This window comes from Gopherus evgoodei, chromosome 12 (assembly GCF_007399415.2).
Source record: "Gopherus evgoodei ecotype Sinaloan lineage chromosome 12, rGopEvg1_v1.p, whole genome shotgun sequence".
In the NCBI taxonomy this organism is placed as follows: Eukaryota; Metazoa; Chordata; order Testudines; family Testudinidae; genus Gopherus; species Gopherus evgoodei.
Window position 1 is genome coordinate 8,696,377 of NC_044333.1, and position 14,460 is coordinate 8,710,836.

At 42.1% G+C, this 14,460-nt stretch overlaps 1 protein-coding gene across 1 annotated transcript in view; it reads left to right on the plus strand.

Moving 5' to 3' along the window:
* BBS2 (Bardet-Biedl syndrome 2) overlaps positions 1-14,460 on the plus strand; it is a 28,916-nt gene that overhangs the window by 12,472 nt on the left and 1,984 nt on the right. The window contains exons 6-16 of the mRNA XM_030581271.1: positions 506-610; positions 1,941-2,027; positions 3,354-3,489; positions 5,750-5,889; positions 6,713-6,860; positions 7,381-7,552; positions 9,590-9,719; positions 11,117-11,248; positions 12,084-12,221; positions 12,698-12,810; positions 14,241-14,389. Coding sequence (XP_030437131.1) covers positions 506-610; positions 1,941-2,027; positions 3,354-3,489; positions 5,750-5,889; positions 6,713-6,860; positions 7,381-7,552; positions 9,590-9,719; positions 11,117-11,248; positions 12,084-12,221; positions 12,698-12,810; positions 14,241-14,389 — 1,450 coding nt within the window. The remainder of the gene's footprint in view (positions 1-505; positions 611-1,940; positions 2,028-3,353; positions 3,490-5,749; positions 5,890-6,712; positions 6,861-7,380; positions 7,553-9,589; positions 9,720-11,116; positions 11,249-12,083; positions 12,222-12,697; positions 12,811-14,240; positions 14,390-14,460) is intronic.

Consider the following 14,460-nt stretch of genomic DNA (forward strand, 5'->3'; position numbering starts at 1 on the left):
TTCTGTAATGCCACAGATGTTCACCAGTGTTCTTTCCCCTACCAGAGCTTGATCTTGGAAACAGACCTTTGTTTTATCTCATTGATTTAGGCCTGAAGATCTGTAGCAAACATGTCCCACTGTTGTTAGCACCCGGACAGCTCCATCAATGTTAGTAACATTGGGCCACTAGGCACCCACAGCCATTTGTGTTTCAAAGAGAGTTTTGTCTAACCACAGCTGGTCTAAATGACACCATGTTATAAACACCAGTGACCACAGGTGTTTTCTCACTGTCACAAAACTTTTGCCAAAGAATCTTAGTAAGAAGGATGAGCCCATAGTAATTTTAAACTAATCTTTGATATATCTAGTGTAGTAATGTTCTTTATGGAGGAAAGTTATCCCCAATTAATTAATGTGTAAAACAACTAATTTGGTACAGAAATTGCATGCATTCTATTGTCATTTACTTTAAATTCTAGAAGTAGAGATGCATTCTAACTCTTACATATTCTTTTTTCAGACTATCACTGCACTTAGCCCCATGTATGGCAGTCGATTTGGCTATGCCCTATCTAATGGTACAGTAGGAGTTTACGACAAGACAGCCCGCTACTGGAGGATTAAAGTTAGTACAATCAAATACGTTCTAAAGAAAGAAATTGGAACGTTATGGCTGAGATTTTCAAAGCCAATTTGCAGATTTGGGGGCCCGGTTCCTGTTAATTTTAATGGGAATTGGGTGTCCAAATCTCTTGGTTTTGGAAATCTCAGCCTACGTGTACTTTGGAACTGATTTATTTTATATGCATAAAATGTCACTATACAAAATTAATGGCACATCAATTAACATCTGCCCTGCTGGGCCAATTAGGACTGCAATCATATGGGGGATTTTGAGTTCCTTGTTCATACTGGATTCATTCAGTGGAGATACTGTTGACAAATATTTTGGAGGTACAGTCATTTTACATGGCATTTGTGAGGGACTGGCAGCCTTTTCTGTAACTACATCAGTGCTGCTGGCAGGTGTGCTGGTGATCAGGAAGTAAGCATGTTTGTATTCCTATTCTGCCCACAAAGGAGGTGAGAAGTATGATTTGTATATTGGTTACAATGCCCAAAGATAAGGCTTTGGGAAAGGCAAATAACAGAATGCTGCTGTTCCCAAGACTTCTCTGAACACAGGTTAGTCTCCTATCTTAGGACTTCACTCACCTTGCACAACTTGACATGTGATTGTTTCAATACAGATGTGTTTCTGTTTGAACTGCTGTTGATTTGACCAAATGAAATGTGTTTTAGCAAGAATACAGCAAACAAAATGATAATGGACAGATGGAAATACCTACTAGCTCATCTAGTCCATTTCCCAGAGATCAGCACAGGATTGTTCCCTGCACAAGATTGTTTCCAAGTGCTCTAGCCAGTGTAGTTTTAAATTCTGAAGTAGTGGGGCTTCCCCAAGTTTCGTTCAGGGACTGTTCCGCAGCCTAATAGATCTTGCTGCTAGGAAGATCCTTTCCGGATACTCAGTTTACATTTTCTTATTGCCACTGACTGGAGCAGTTGTGATATTAAAAAATCATGTGAAAATGATTTCCTTTGTGCTAAGGGCATTTCCCAATTGCAAACGAGATTTATAAGAACTCTGGGACTGTAACTCTTGTCTCGGAGAGTCAGGCTCTTGTACTGTCCACTGTTTTTGTGGGAGGAGGTGGGCTTTGATCATCATCTTGGATGGAAACATATTGGAGGGAAAGATTACGTCCTTGGAGAGCACTACACTGTATCTATAATGCAGGTGCTCAGATTTCAGAGGTACATGATTTATAGGTATGGATGCGCTGACACTCTGTTAGGAGACATCTTGTTACTCCTGTATGTAATCTATATAGATACGTACTCCAGTACCAATAGCAATAGCTTCATGCAGTTGTTCTTTGTTTTTTCCCCAGTCTAAAAATCATGCAATGAGCATACATGCATTTGACCTTAACTCTGATGGAGTATGTGAATTGATCACTGGATGGTCCAATGGGAAGGTGAGTTCAAATGGAGAGAAAGTATCTGTGAATCGAGAGATTGCATTTGGACAAAACTCTTTAGTTGTATAAGGCTGAACAGAGAAACTATTCAAAAGACTAGACTGAGCTCTGAAGAAATATTACAATGAGCCTAGCTCAGCTTATGAATACCCTGTCAAATACTCCATCATCTACAGGAAGAACAGTCGCCTGGATATGTTCAAAATCAATCAGTACGGTGTAGTAGGTTGTTTCTGTGGTAGTGGAGATTGCGTAGTTCTTCTGAGGTGCTCCTTCCACTTCCAGCTCTGTATATCGAGAACACCCTAGTATCCTTCTCCTGTGTTTCCTGGATGTTCTTAAATGACAAATGAAGGAAACGTATTAGATAATAGAGAAGGTAGCATCATTCTTAACTGTGGAGGGGTTATTACCGCTCCATAATAAATCCATCATACATTGGATAATGTAATTAATATGTAAACTTGTTGTATAAAACTCAATTCCGTTCCCTTTTAACACAGTTGCTTAGCATTGTTGTTTGCTAAAAATGGTTGATTTAGCTGCCAGGTCTCCCATGGACACCATTTGCTAGTGTTTTCTTGTAAAACTGCACTCCTTTCACAATGTCTTATTTCATTATCTCAGGGGAATTTGATTTTGTTCGCCTCAGGTTAGCAACCTAGAGCCCCAGGATTCAGTGGAACCTCTGGTGTGGAGCTGCTAGACTTGATACAACATTGTTGTGTAGGAAACTTCAACACACTTATTCCTCCTTTGTCTAGTCTTTCATATACCGTATCCTCCCTGGTCATTAATTTGAAAGTCTCCAGCTCCTAGTAAAACATTGCTGTGTCCTGTGCCTTGGAAGAGTAAAGCTATGCAGAACTGAAAAATCCCCCCATGGAATGATCATTAAAGGTCATGATATTTGTGCATAAAAGTAACACATTTCATCAGACAAAGACTATGAATAAGGCTGGAGACTGTAAATGCTGCCTTAAGGTTACGTATAGTTTGGTCCTGTCATTGCTGCTTCAATAGGTTGTATCACCTTGACAGCACAGGCTTGCAGCTCCCCTCTTTCTTTCTCGTTTTACTTAGCTCAGGGGAAAGCCTCTCTGAGGAGCGGCTCACTTTTACGTGTGTGTCTGGAGCTGTCATTTCATTGCTAGTTAATTTTTGGGGGTATTTTCTTTATCTGATCAACGGAGCCACAAGTTCACGTGCAGTTCCATAAATGCCGCAGGATTCCTCAGTTAATGTCCCAGACTGCAGCATAATTTATCCAGTGAGGTTAGCTTTCATTTTCATCTTGTCTCTTGGAAATGTTCTGTATTTCAGGTTGATGCACGCAGTGACCGAACTGGGGAGGTCATCTTTAAGGACAACTTTGCTTCCTCAATTGCAGGAGTGGTAGAGGGGGATTATAGAATGGATGGTAACACCCAGTTAATCTGCTGTTCTGTTGATGGTGAAGGTAAGAGCATGAAAAATCCTTTGCAGCATCATTGTATTAGTTTAAGCTAAGCAGAAATGCCAAGAGCATTACCCACAAAGCATTAATACTAATACATTCTATTGTTACAATACCTGCTAAATGTCTTTTGTGTTTGCATGTATTTTTGCCTGCCAAATCTGTCATTGTCCTTTGCAAAATCCAGGGAATAGAAGGGTCAAGCTTTCCACAAACAAGATTTTGATTACTGCCTCCTGGACGATAAACAATCAAACCTGTTTTCTGTATGATGACCTGTGGGCCTGCAAAGTTCAGTTGCTTAGCAGAAGTGATATTCCACTAAGAGTGAAGCAGAATTGTACTCCATATATGCAGAGATACTTCAAGCCATGCTGCTAAAATTGAATGGCAAGAGAAAAAATAAATGTGTGGAATCTTTTCAGCTTTTTCAGGATAGATAAAGAAGATCTGAAAGAGGTTTATTTTTTTTTAAATATGTATGTTCTTGCTTGTTTTTTTATTTAGTAATTTAGGAAATAACAACCTTGTGTTTTATGAAAGATACTGTGGTTGACTGGAGATCTTGTAAACTTATATCGTCAGATTCTAAGGAAGTGAAACTTAGTTGAGATGGGAGGTATATTTTATTCAAACTACTTAAATAAATTTTCTCAAACTGAATATACAGATAAGCATGGGGGTCAAAGGAAAGCCTCACAGGTGACTGTCTTAACCATCTGAAACGCGCTCAGCAGTTACACATGAGCCTGGCACAACCTATTTGGAACACAAGTCTAAACATATTAAAGAAAGTAGCACAGCATACCACTCTTTATGCGTACTCCTGAGTGCTTTTACCATACATCATCAGGAGAACCCCCTGCTTATCTTTGGGCATGTAAGCCTTTTTTGCTGGGGAGTAAAGAACCAATAAATAGGGCCATATTAATAAGGCAACTCATCTTAAATAAGCCCTATAGGTTAACATCATAGGCCTTGATCCTGCTCTGAGGCATGGGCTGCTGTCTTGCTGCATGTATTCATATATACACAATACATGGCAACGTGGGATCCTTTATTTTCATTGGAGCCTCTTGGCACTCCTGTATTACAGATACTAAACGATGATAATCCTGCAATCAGGTGCATGTGTGCAGAACCTTACAGCCTCACAGGGCTTCATGCAAGTCATTGGGGCTCTGCATGGGCACAAGATCTAGCCATGCTGAGCCAGTTGCAAGATCCTGGCCATTGTTCTGTCTTTCAGTGTTCCCTCTCTCCCTCCCTCCTTCATCCGAACTGAGTTGTTGACCACAAAGGAAATAATGGGGTGTGTGTGTGTTTCTCTCTCTCTCCATTGGGGTGGTGTGCCTTTAAACTCAGAATCGTGTAGAGATTTTCAGTTTCCTCATACCTTTTTCTTGGCGCTGCGCAGTCAGGTAGAACATTCAACAGGAGTGCTGGTTTTTCTCCATTTCATCTTCTCTTACAACAGAACTAACAGAAATGACAGGGAACAGGCCTGTTGTAAAACAAAAGGCTTTTGCAAGCAGTTCTGTGGTTTCTAGCTTGCTACTTGAATTCTCCTGCCTCAGTATCCCCTCCCAGATTCTTGGGTGCAAGGACTCCCCCTGGATCCTATCTGGCTGGACCCAACCTTCTGTTCATCCTGACCATTATGAAACAAATCTTAGCCCTGAAGCTAAGTCTCCCTGAGCAAAAAACAGGCGATAGGTTAGGAGGGTTGGTTAGCTAGAATAGATGGAAGCAGTGAGTTGCATTCATACCAAGATGATAACAAGAACACTTGGCCCCTGTAAAATTCCCAGACAGAAGCTTGGTCAGGATGGAGTAATGTTCAGAGTTGCTTGTAAGTAACTTAAGACTCACCTAAACTAAACTAAATATAAAATAAACTAAAAGAATTCAGAAAGAGAGATCTACATTGTTCTATTACTCATTCTGATCATTGAGAGTCAGCTTTAAGGAGGCAGGAGAGACTTTCATGGAAGTCTCCAAATGCACTAGAAGTCATCAGTGTCCCTTTAAATGTCCAGCCATGTTGTCATGGTAAGTATAGTGGGCTATATCCTCAGGTGGTGTAAATCAGCATAACTCCATTTACTTCAGTGGAGCTACGCCCATTTATGCCATCTGAGGGGCTGACCTGATATTATTTCTACAGTGAATCTGTTAGTAGGGATTAATGCTGCAAAAGTGGCAATCTGGAGATTGCTGCTAAAGACATGCTTGAAATGCTCGGTCCTTTGTTTTTGTGCAGTACGTGGCTACCTGCCAGGAAGCCAGGAGATGAAAGGAAACTTGATGGATACCAGTGTGGAACAGGATCTGATTCGGGAGCTTAGTCAAAAGAAACAAAATCTGCTGCTGGAATTACGAAACTATGAGGAAAACTCAAAGGTACTTCTCAAAACAAGATGTAGGGCCTGACACTGGTCTCGCCCCCAGACTCATAAGCTGTTAGAAGAATTAGAGTGCAGTGACAATGTAAAATAGAGACATCGTATGCAACAGGCCTGCTCCTTGCATGTATTCAGCGCCAGCTCTTCTTACTTTAATACCTAACGTTGTCCCTACTTTTTTAGTCTACTGAATACATTGGCTCTGCAGAGCTAATGGAGAGGGAGCTGGATTCTCTTCTGGTTCATATAATTGAATAATTAACTTAAGTTCTGATTGCAGGATCTTTATTGTTGGTGATGCATGGGTGAGAAAAAGAGAGCACAGAGGTGATTGGGTGGCAATCTGACAAGAGGCAGTGGTTGGGAACATGGGCAGAGTTCAGGGGATCAGGGCAACCTTGACAAATGAGGGATACGTAGCGAAGGACAGAGTTATGCTGAGCTTTAACAACAGGCAGAAGGAAGAGTAGATCCATGCTGTAGGTGTAATGGTTAAGGCCTGGATTCAGCAATGCACTTAAGTATGTGTTGATGAAGTATGTGCTGATGTCCCATGGCACTTAAGTATGTGCTTAAAATTTAGGGTTGTCCCAAGCAACCCCTCTCATGCTTTCCTAAAGAGATCACAGTTGGCAACAAGGCATTGTATAAGTCAGATTCAGCCAAGAGAGTTTGAGGAGAAGCCTAATCAAAACATTCTTCACGGATGTTTAAAATGTATGAAGGCTTCCCATGGTGCAGGGCTCTTGGTTGTACATTTAGAACTGCTTTAATGAAAACCTTGCTCTTGTGATGCTGAGCTGGAAGTGTGTGTTTTGCAGCAGGCTGAACTGAGCGTGCAGGTGAACGAAGCTGATGGGCAGAGGGGAGTGATTCCAGCTAACACCCAGCTGCAGACAGCCCTGTCAGTGAATCTGGGCTCTGACAGTCAGGCTGCCCATGTAGAGTTGTGTATTTCCACATCTAATGGTGAGAAATAATTTGCAGCTGATGACTGTTTCTTATAACCTTACATGCAAATGTTTTGGTGCATTTAGCCAGTGTTTTGCCTGTCCCCTAGCTGGTCTGTCATTCTCAATGTCTTCTGTCTGGATGCCTTCCTTTCACAGAGTTTTGAATCAACCAATGTTCCATCAATCTGAATAGTTTCTTCTGTGACCCTCATCACCATGGTATCTGAAAGTCTTGTTAGCTCCTTACTGCTTGTTCCTTCTTCTATGCAATTGATACATGAAGTGAAGTAAATTCCCTGTCGCTTTCCTCATGTCACCTGTAGGAGTAGCTAGAGAACAATTCAGTGTGTGCCAGCCTGAGGCTGAGCATGCAGCTGCCGAATCTGGGTCTCAGCATGAAGGCTAAATGTCTGTAATCCAATATCTTCTTTCCCACTCTCACAGAACACCCTCCCCTACTTAATTTTGAAAGTGAAGCAGAGTTTTTGCTTGTGGAAAACTATTAATTAATAAGTCACTTTCTCCCCTTTCCTAAGACACAATTATCCGAGCTGTGCTGATCTTTGCTGAAGGGATATTTGAAGGTGAGAGCCATGTGGTTCATCCCAGTCTCCAGAACCTCTCGGGTCGCATTCAGGTTCCTCTTACTCCTCCCAAAGATGTCCCAGTGGATTTACACATCAAAGCCTTTGTGGGTTACAGAAGCAGGTAAGGTTTATAGAATAGTACAGGGTCAAGCCCCGTTTCTGACGTCAGCAGCGTTTGGTGTGAAACGTAGCAGTGATGTAGCCTCAGTAGCTTTCTGTGCCCTTGCGTTGTAGAAGGTCTGTGACGAGTACAGTCATTAATTTCTTCAGACCTAGTTCCTGTGCATCCTGACTCCTATTTAAAAGAGAACTGAAATGCTTCTTTAAAAACACAGATGAGATGCCTGATTTCCAGAGGTGCTAAACACCTGCAGCTCCCAATGACTTAAGCTGAAGCTGTGAGTGCTCAGCACGTTTGAAAATGGAGGCCCTACATGCTTAAATCATTAAGGGCCTGATCTTGTTCCCTTGATAGTCAACGGGAGGTTTGCCATTGACAGCTGTGGGACCAGACTTGGGTGCTAATGGAATATGGGAAATGTGATCTAGATGAAATTATTATAAAGTGAATGCACAACTGTTTCAAAGACTGTTCTCGAGTAATTATTAATGGCTCACTGTCAAACTCGGAGGGCGTATCTAGTGGGGTCCTGCAGGAATAAGTCTTAGCTCTGATACTATTCAGTATTTTTGTGAATGACTTGGATAATGGAGTATAGAGTATGCTTATAAAATTTGCTGATGACACCAGGCTAGGAGGGGTTGCAAGCACTTTTGGAGGACAGGATTAGAATTCAAAACAACCTTGACAAATTGGAGAATTGTTTTGAAATCAACAAGATTAAATTCAATAATAAAGACAAGTGCAAACTACTTCACTTAGGAAGGAAAAATCAAATGCACATCTACAAAATTAGGAGTAGCTGGGTGGGTGGTAGAACTGCTGAAAGGATCTGGGGACTGCAGTGGATCATAAAATGAATACAAGTCAATGTGATCCAGTTGCGAAAAACGTTACTATCATTTTGGGGTGTGTTAACAGGAGTGTCATATGTAAGGCACAGGATATAATTATCCCACTCTACTCGACACTGGATACTGTGTTTAATTCTGGGTGCCCACATTTTAGGAAGGATGTGAATAGATTGGCAAGAGTCCAGAGGAGAGCAATGAAAATGATCAAAGGTTTAGAGAACCTGACCTATGAGGAAAAGTTAAAAAAAAAACAAAAAAAACCAACCCCCCCAAAAAACTAGGGCATGTTTAGATCTGAGAAAAGAAGACTAAAGGGGGATCTGATAACAGTCTTCACTTATGGTAATAGCTGTTATAAAGAGGATGGTGATTTATTGTTCTCCATGTCCACTGATGTTAGGACAAGAAGCAATGTGCTTAATTTGCATCAAGGTTAGATATTAGGAAAAACCATCTGACTCTGCTGAGATAGGCTTCCAAGGGACATTGTGGAATCCTTGTCATTGGAGGTTTTCAAGAACAGGTTGGACAAACACCTGTCAGGGATGGTCTAGGTTTACTTGGTCCTGCTGCAGTGGAGGGGGCTGGACTTGACCTCTCAAGGTCCTTTCCTGCCCTACATTTCTGTGATTGCATATGGGCTGTACTCTGTCAGATGCTGACTGTCCTCAGCTCCGTTTGACTTCCGCACAAGGCCTGGATCCATGTTTGAGGGCAGAATTTGTACAAATCACTATAAAAATAAAATGCATCTGGAGTAACATTTGAGAATCATTTTCTCTTTGCATTTGTCTGCCAAGACCCGAATTCAAGGTTCTACTTCCCCTGCTCCATCTAGTGGTATCTCTACCAAAAGTGTAAGGTGTGGTTGGACTAGAGCTTCCTTTACTGTTTCAGGGGCCATCAATCCACTGCAGACGCAATGCAGAGAACTGAATTCATGGGTTCCAATCATCTTTAGTGTTACTTTTAATAAGTCTTAATTGTATTTGTTAATAAAATGTCTCCCCTTTTATATCTTCTGTGTAGAGTCCTAATGAATGTTATATTCGTTGCAGGGATTGTGATGACAGAATCTGTGTTGTAAAGTGAATCATCCTGAATTTGTTAGTGGAAGGGTGCAATAGACAAATCACTGGTCTGGTGGTAAATTTCTCTCTCTTTTGCTTTGGATTCCTTCCAGCACACAGTTCCATGTCTTTGAACTGACAAGACAGCTACCCCGATTTTCAATGTATGCTTTGAGCAGCCCCGACTTGGTCCCTGAACCTCTAAGCTTTGTTAACTTTACAATCAGTGAGAGGGTACAAAGGGTGAGTTTATGCTCTGCATCTTATTTTCTGGTTCTGAGCACAGTTGCTGTGGAGAGTTTGTAATTAACTTGGGAATCCCTAGAGCAAAGGGAAATAATGTAATTTACTCCACTACTATCAATAAGAGTCTGTGTTTAACAGTTTACAGCTTGAGTTCATGCTTCTTTTGAAATGCTGGCATAGCAGAAACATTCGCAGAGTTTCTGTGCATCTGCAGGAAATAGCTCCTTAAGACCAAAAGTTCTAGTAGTTACTTGTCCCTTCATTGTACTTTATCTAGTAGAACGTGGCCAGCTTGCACTAATGGAAGGGCCCCGGAGTGAATGACTGAATTTTGTAAATTAGCAAATGGGAAAAGTGCAATAAAGTATCTAGATAATTCAACTTACTTCATGGGTTTAATTCAGCTCAGATTCATAATGGATCAGTAAATGTTCTGTAGTGTGTCTTGGAAATATGATGGGATGGCAGCTCGCTACAGCCTGGGCTGAAAATTGGCCAGTTCTTGGGAGTGGCTTAGTGAGGCTGTCTGGTGCATATGTAACTTACATTGCATAGAAATTCCTGGGACAAAAATACTTCTAACTTGGTGGTTGATGGTAGATTGATCAGATGTAACACTCTTCTCTAAGGAAAACTTTCTGGCCTTGCCCCTCTGAGCTCCGTCTATCTTAGGTACGTCTACGGCTTCTGTTATGTGAGCGTCTCACAATGTGTAATATATTCTCACATCACCCCTGGTAGGTAGGGCAGTGCTTTTATCCCCATTTTACAGATGGGGACCTGAGGCACAGAGAGGCTAAGTGGCTTGCCCAAGGTCACACAGGAAGTATGTGACAGAGCAGGGATTTGAACCCTGGCCTTCCAAGTCCTAGCTACTGCCTTAACCACTGAACAATCCTTCCTCTGTCCGTTTCTTCTTATGTATTATTTGTATTAGTGTAGTGCCTAGGAACCTTGGTCATGGACCCAATGTGCTGGGTGCTGTATAGACACAGAACAAAAAGATGGTGTCTGCCCCGAAGGGCTTATGTGACTTTCTTACTTACTTGATTCTCTTATTCATAATATTGTACAAAATCATGCTTTGAACAGCCCACGTATAGCACAGCAAATTGTCCCCATTCCACTAGGTGGGAGAGAGCAAAATTAATTATGAGTCATCCTGTTCTGTCCAGTGGGGATGCTGTGATCCTAGTAAACTCCCATTTGGGATCTGTTTTCTAACAGAGACATTTTATTTCACGACCCAGAGTAGGATTTTGCAAATAATCACAAGATGCACTGAACTGGGTGCTCTGCAGTATATCTAGTGTATCCCATAATGTCCACTAGAGCAAATATATTCCAGACAGTTTCTCCATGGGAAGGGTAATGTTACGAATTTATTTTTCTAGGTTGTCATGTGGTTGAACCAGAGCTTTCTGTTACCAGAGGATGCAGAGCTCCAAAGCGCACCTTTTCAAGTCTGTTTCACTTCCCTGCGTGATGCAGGACAGCTGTGCATAAAAATCAAACCCAATGGGGAGGTAATTTTTTACTCTCATCGTACTCTATTTAGGTCTAATCTTATTAATTAGCAGTGGAACTGGGAGGAAGTGCCCACATGGGAAAGTGAACAGGGAGCCAAGGTACAAAGCGGAGGAGGGACCAAGCCATTAATATTTCCACTAGCTTTACGCTATTTCTGTCCAGCTAAGAATTGTTGTATTTAGTCCAGGAGTGCAGGAGACCGGACTATATGACCTCGTGAAGTCTCTTCCAGTCCTACGATTCTTTGATCCTCTGATTATCATAGCATCAAAGTGTCTCATGGTTTTATATGACTGCACAGGCAGATGAAATGCTAGTGTTTTAAGCAGGATTTTGTCCTCAATGGTAGTGCCCACTTTCCTATCTGGGAGTCAAATTCCAAGCTCAGCCAGTGATATGAACAGTACAGCATGGTGCTCCTTCAATTTTTTGAAGCAACGTATTCTTATATGGTGAAATTCACTCTGGTGCAGAGAGGCAGAACAGAGCCTCTCCACCACTGAAGCCCTATTTTGAGGGCTTAGATGGGATGTAACTAGAGCATGATCCTTATGCTGGCCCTCTGCATAGTGATGCATTTCTCCCTTAGGTCCTAATCCAGAGTCCCCTGAAGTCAGTGGAAAGATTCCCATATACTTCAGATCTAGTCCACAGTGCTTAATTCTAGCAAAATGTAGTATCAGATTAATAGGCCTTCCAATGGAAATCTTGCAGTATTAACTGTTTTGAGCGTTAGGTTGAATATGCTACAAAAGGGGTCCTATTTAATGGTTGTGAAGGGAGAATTTTGAAGAGGAGAAATCTGAAACTTACTGTTTTTACACCTGTTAGATTTCTATCAGCACAGATGATATAGATCTAGCCGGTGACATTATCCAGTCAATGGCCTCCTTCTTGGCAATTGAAGACTTGCAGGTGGAAGCAGATTTCCCTGCGTACTTTGAGGAGCTGCGGAAAGTGCTAGTTAAGGTGAGTAGGCACCAAGCATGTCTAAATGGTGGTTGATTTGGTGGTGGATGGTGGCTTCAGGATTTGATGACTTTTTCTCTCTTTCTATGTCAAAACTTTCTGTGGCTTTCTGCCATTTAAACCTGCAACCATGGCTTACTGTGCTCTGAATTAGAGAGGGTAACAGCCCCCCTTTTCCAAAATTTCTTGTTATCCAAAACAGGGTCAGGTCATCTCCTAGCTGTTGATGATTAGGACAATTCCCTCCTTCTGTAAACTGGCCAGGAAATTCAAAGTCCATTTAAGTTGATGGTGTGAATCAGGGAGGTCAGTAGGCCCTGAAAGTCTCATCTAGCCTTCCTCTTCCCGGGCAGAGATCCAGTCGGAGGGATAGGAAGCTGTTCCCTATTAACTTGGTGTAGTCTCTACCTTTCAAAGCTAAACTCTCTGATTTGCATGGACTTCAAAAAGTATTTGGGTGTCTTTACTCTTGATAGGTGGATGAATTTCATACAGTCCATCAGAAACTCACTGCCGACATGGCGGACCACTCCAACCTTATCCGCAGTATGTTGGTTCGAGCAGAAGATTCACGCCTCATGGGAGACATGTGAGCAGCCATTGCATTTCTGTATAATTCTCTGGCTCTGGTGGCCAGTCATAGCTTTTTGGTAGAGAAGAGCACCTTTAGATAGAAACAGCTGCGTGGATCAAGGCTGCATTAAATCTAGGTGCCTATTATTTACGCATGATCATTGTGTTCCTGACCTGTTCTTTAGGCTGAGAACCAGCAGGCGGATGACTCAGTGCCGGGTAGGCTATGTGAATCAGCTGTGAGGTAGTGTTGTCAAGCTCTCAGCTATGCCAGAGGGAGTCCATTGTGTGAAGAGAAAGCGAGCAGTAGCTGGGAAGGGCAGGACTCATCCTCTTTAGGGTGCGATGGGAAGGACTGAGCAGGAAACTGAGGAAGAGTTTGTTCCCTGTGTTTTCAGGGCATTAATCCTTTGCTCTGAACAGCTCTGTCCTGAAGCTAAGGCCTAATGTCCACATCACAACTGTGTATTGCAAGAAGTTGACCGATCTAATGCAATTAATGATCAGCAAGACTAACTCTTCTGGGGAAACTAACTCCTTTTCCCAGAGCTTCCAATCACTAAGAACATACATAAGAACAGCCATACTGGGTCAGACCAAAGGTCCCATCTAGCCCAGTCTCCTGTCTTCTGACAGTGGCCAATGCCAGGTGCCCCAGAAGGAATGAACAGCCCAGGTAATCATCAAGTGATCCATCCCGTTGCCCACTCTCAGCTTCTGGCAAATAGAGGCTAGGGACACCATCCCTGCCCATCCTAGCTAATAGCCACTGATGGACCTATCCTCCATGAACTTACCTTGTTCTGTTTTTAACCCTGTTACAGCCTTGGCCTTCAACATCCTCTGGAAAGGATTGCACGGGTTGACTGTGCGTTGTGTGAAAAAATACTTCCTTTTGTTTGTTTTAAACCTACTGCCTATTCATTTCATTTGGTGGCCCCTAGTTCTTGTGTTGTTTACTTTCTCCACACCAATCGTGATTTTATAGACCTCTATCATATCCCCCCTTAGTCATCTCTTTTCCAAGCTGACAAGTCCCAGTTTTATTAATCTCTCCTCATATGGCAGCTGTTCCATACCCCTAATCATTTTTGTTGCCTTTTTCTGAACCTTTTCCGAGTCTAATATACCCAGTATTGAGGAGCAAAATGCTAATGGGGGGAGGCATGTGAAAAAGAGAGAGAGAACAGAGTAAATATATTGAGTGACTTTGTTTTCCTGGTATAAGTAATGAGGAATAACATATCTGACTAGCTGTGGAGTTATATTGGATACCCATCTATCTCTGATACATTCAGCCTTCTAGCTTCAGACAACTTGAGAACAGCAGGTAGCCGCAGTAACCATAGCAACTAAATATTATTGCCTTTTTACATTAACAAAACATGAATTGTCGCCTGGTTTCCTTGTCTCTTGAGTCTCCCTTGTCTCTGTTCATTTTCACAGGAGAAATATGAAGAAACGGTACATGGAACTCTATGATCTTAACAGAGATTTACTTAATGAGTATAAAATTCGCTGCACCAACCACACCGAGCTGTTAAACAATCTCAAATCCGTAAATCAAGCTATCCAGCGAGCGGGGCAACTGCGTGGTAAGTACAGGGCAGGGTTCTCCTTTGGGGACTCCATTTTTGGCTCAACAAGCCAGGGTAGAGAATGGCAC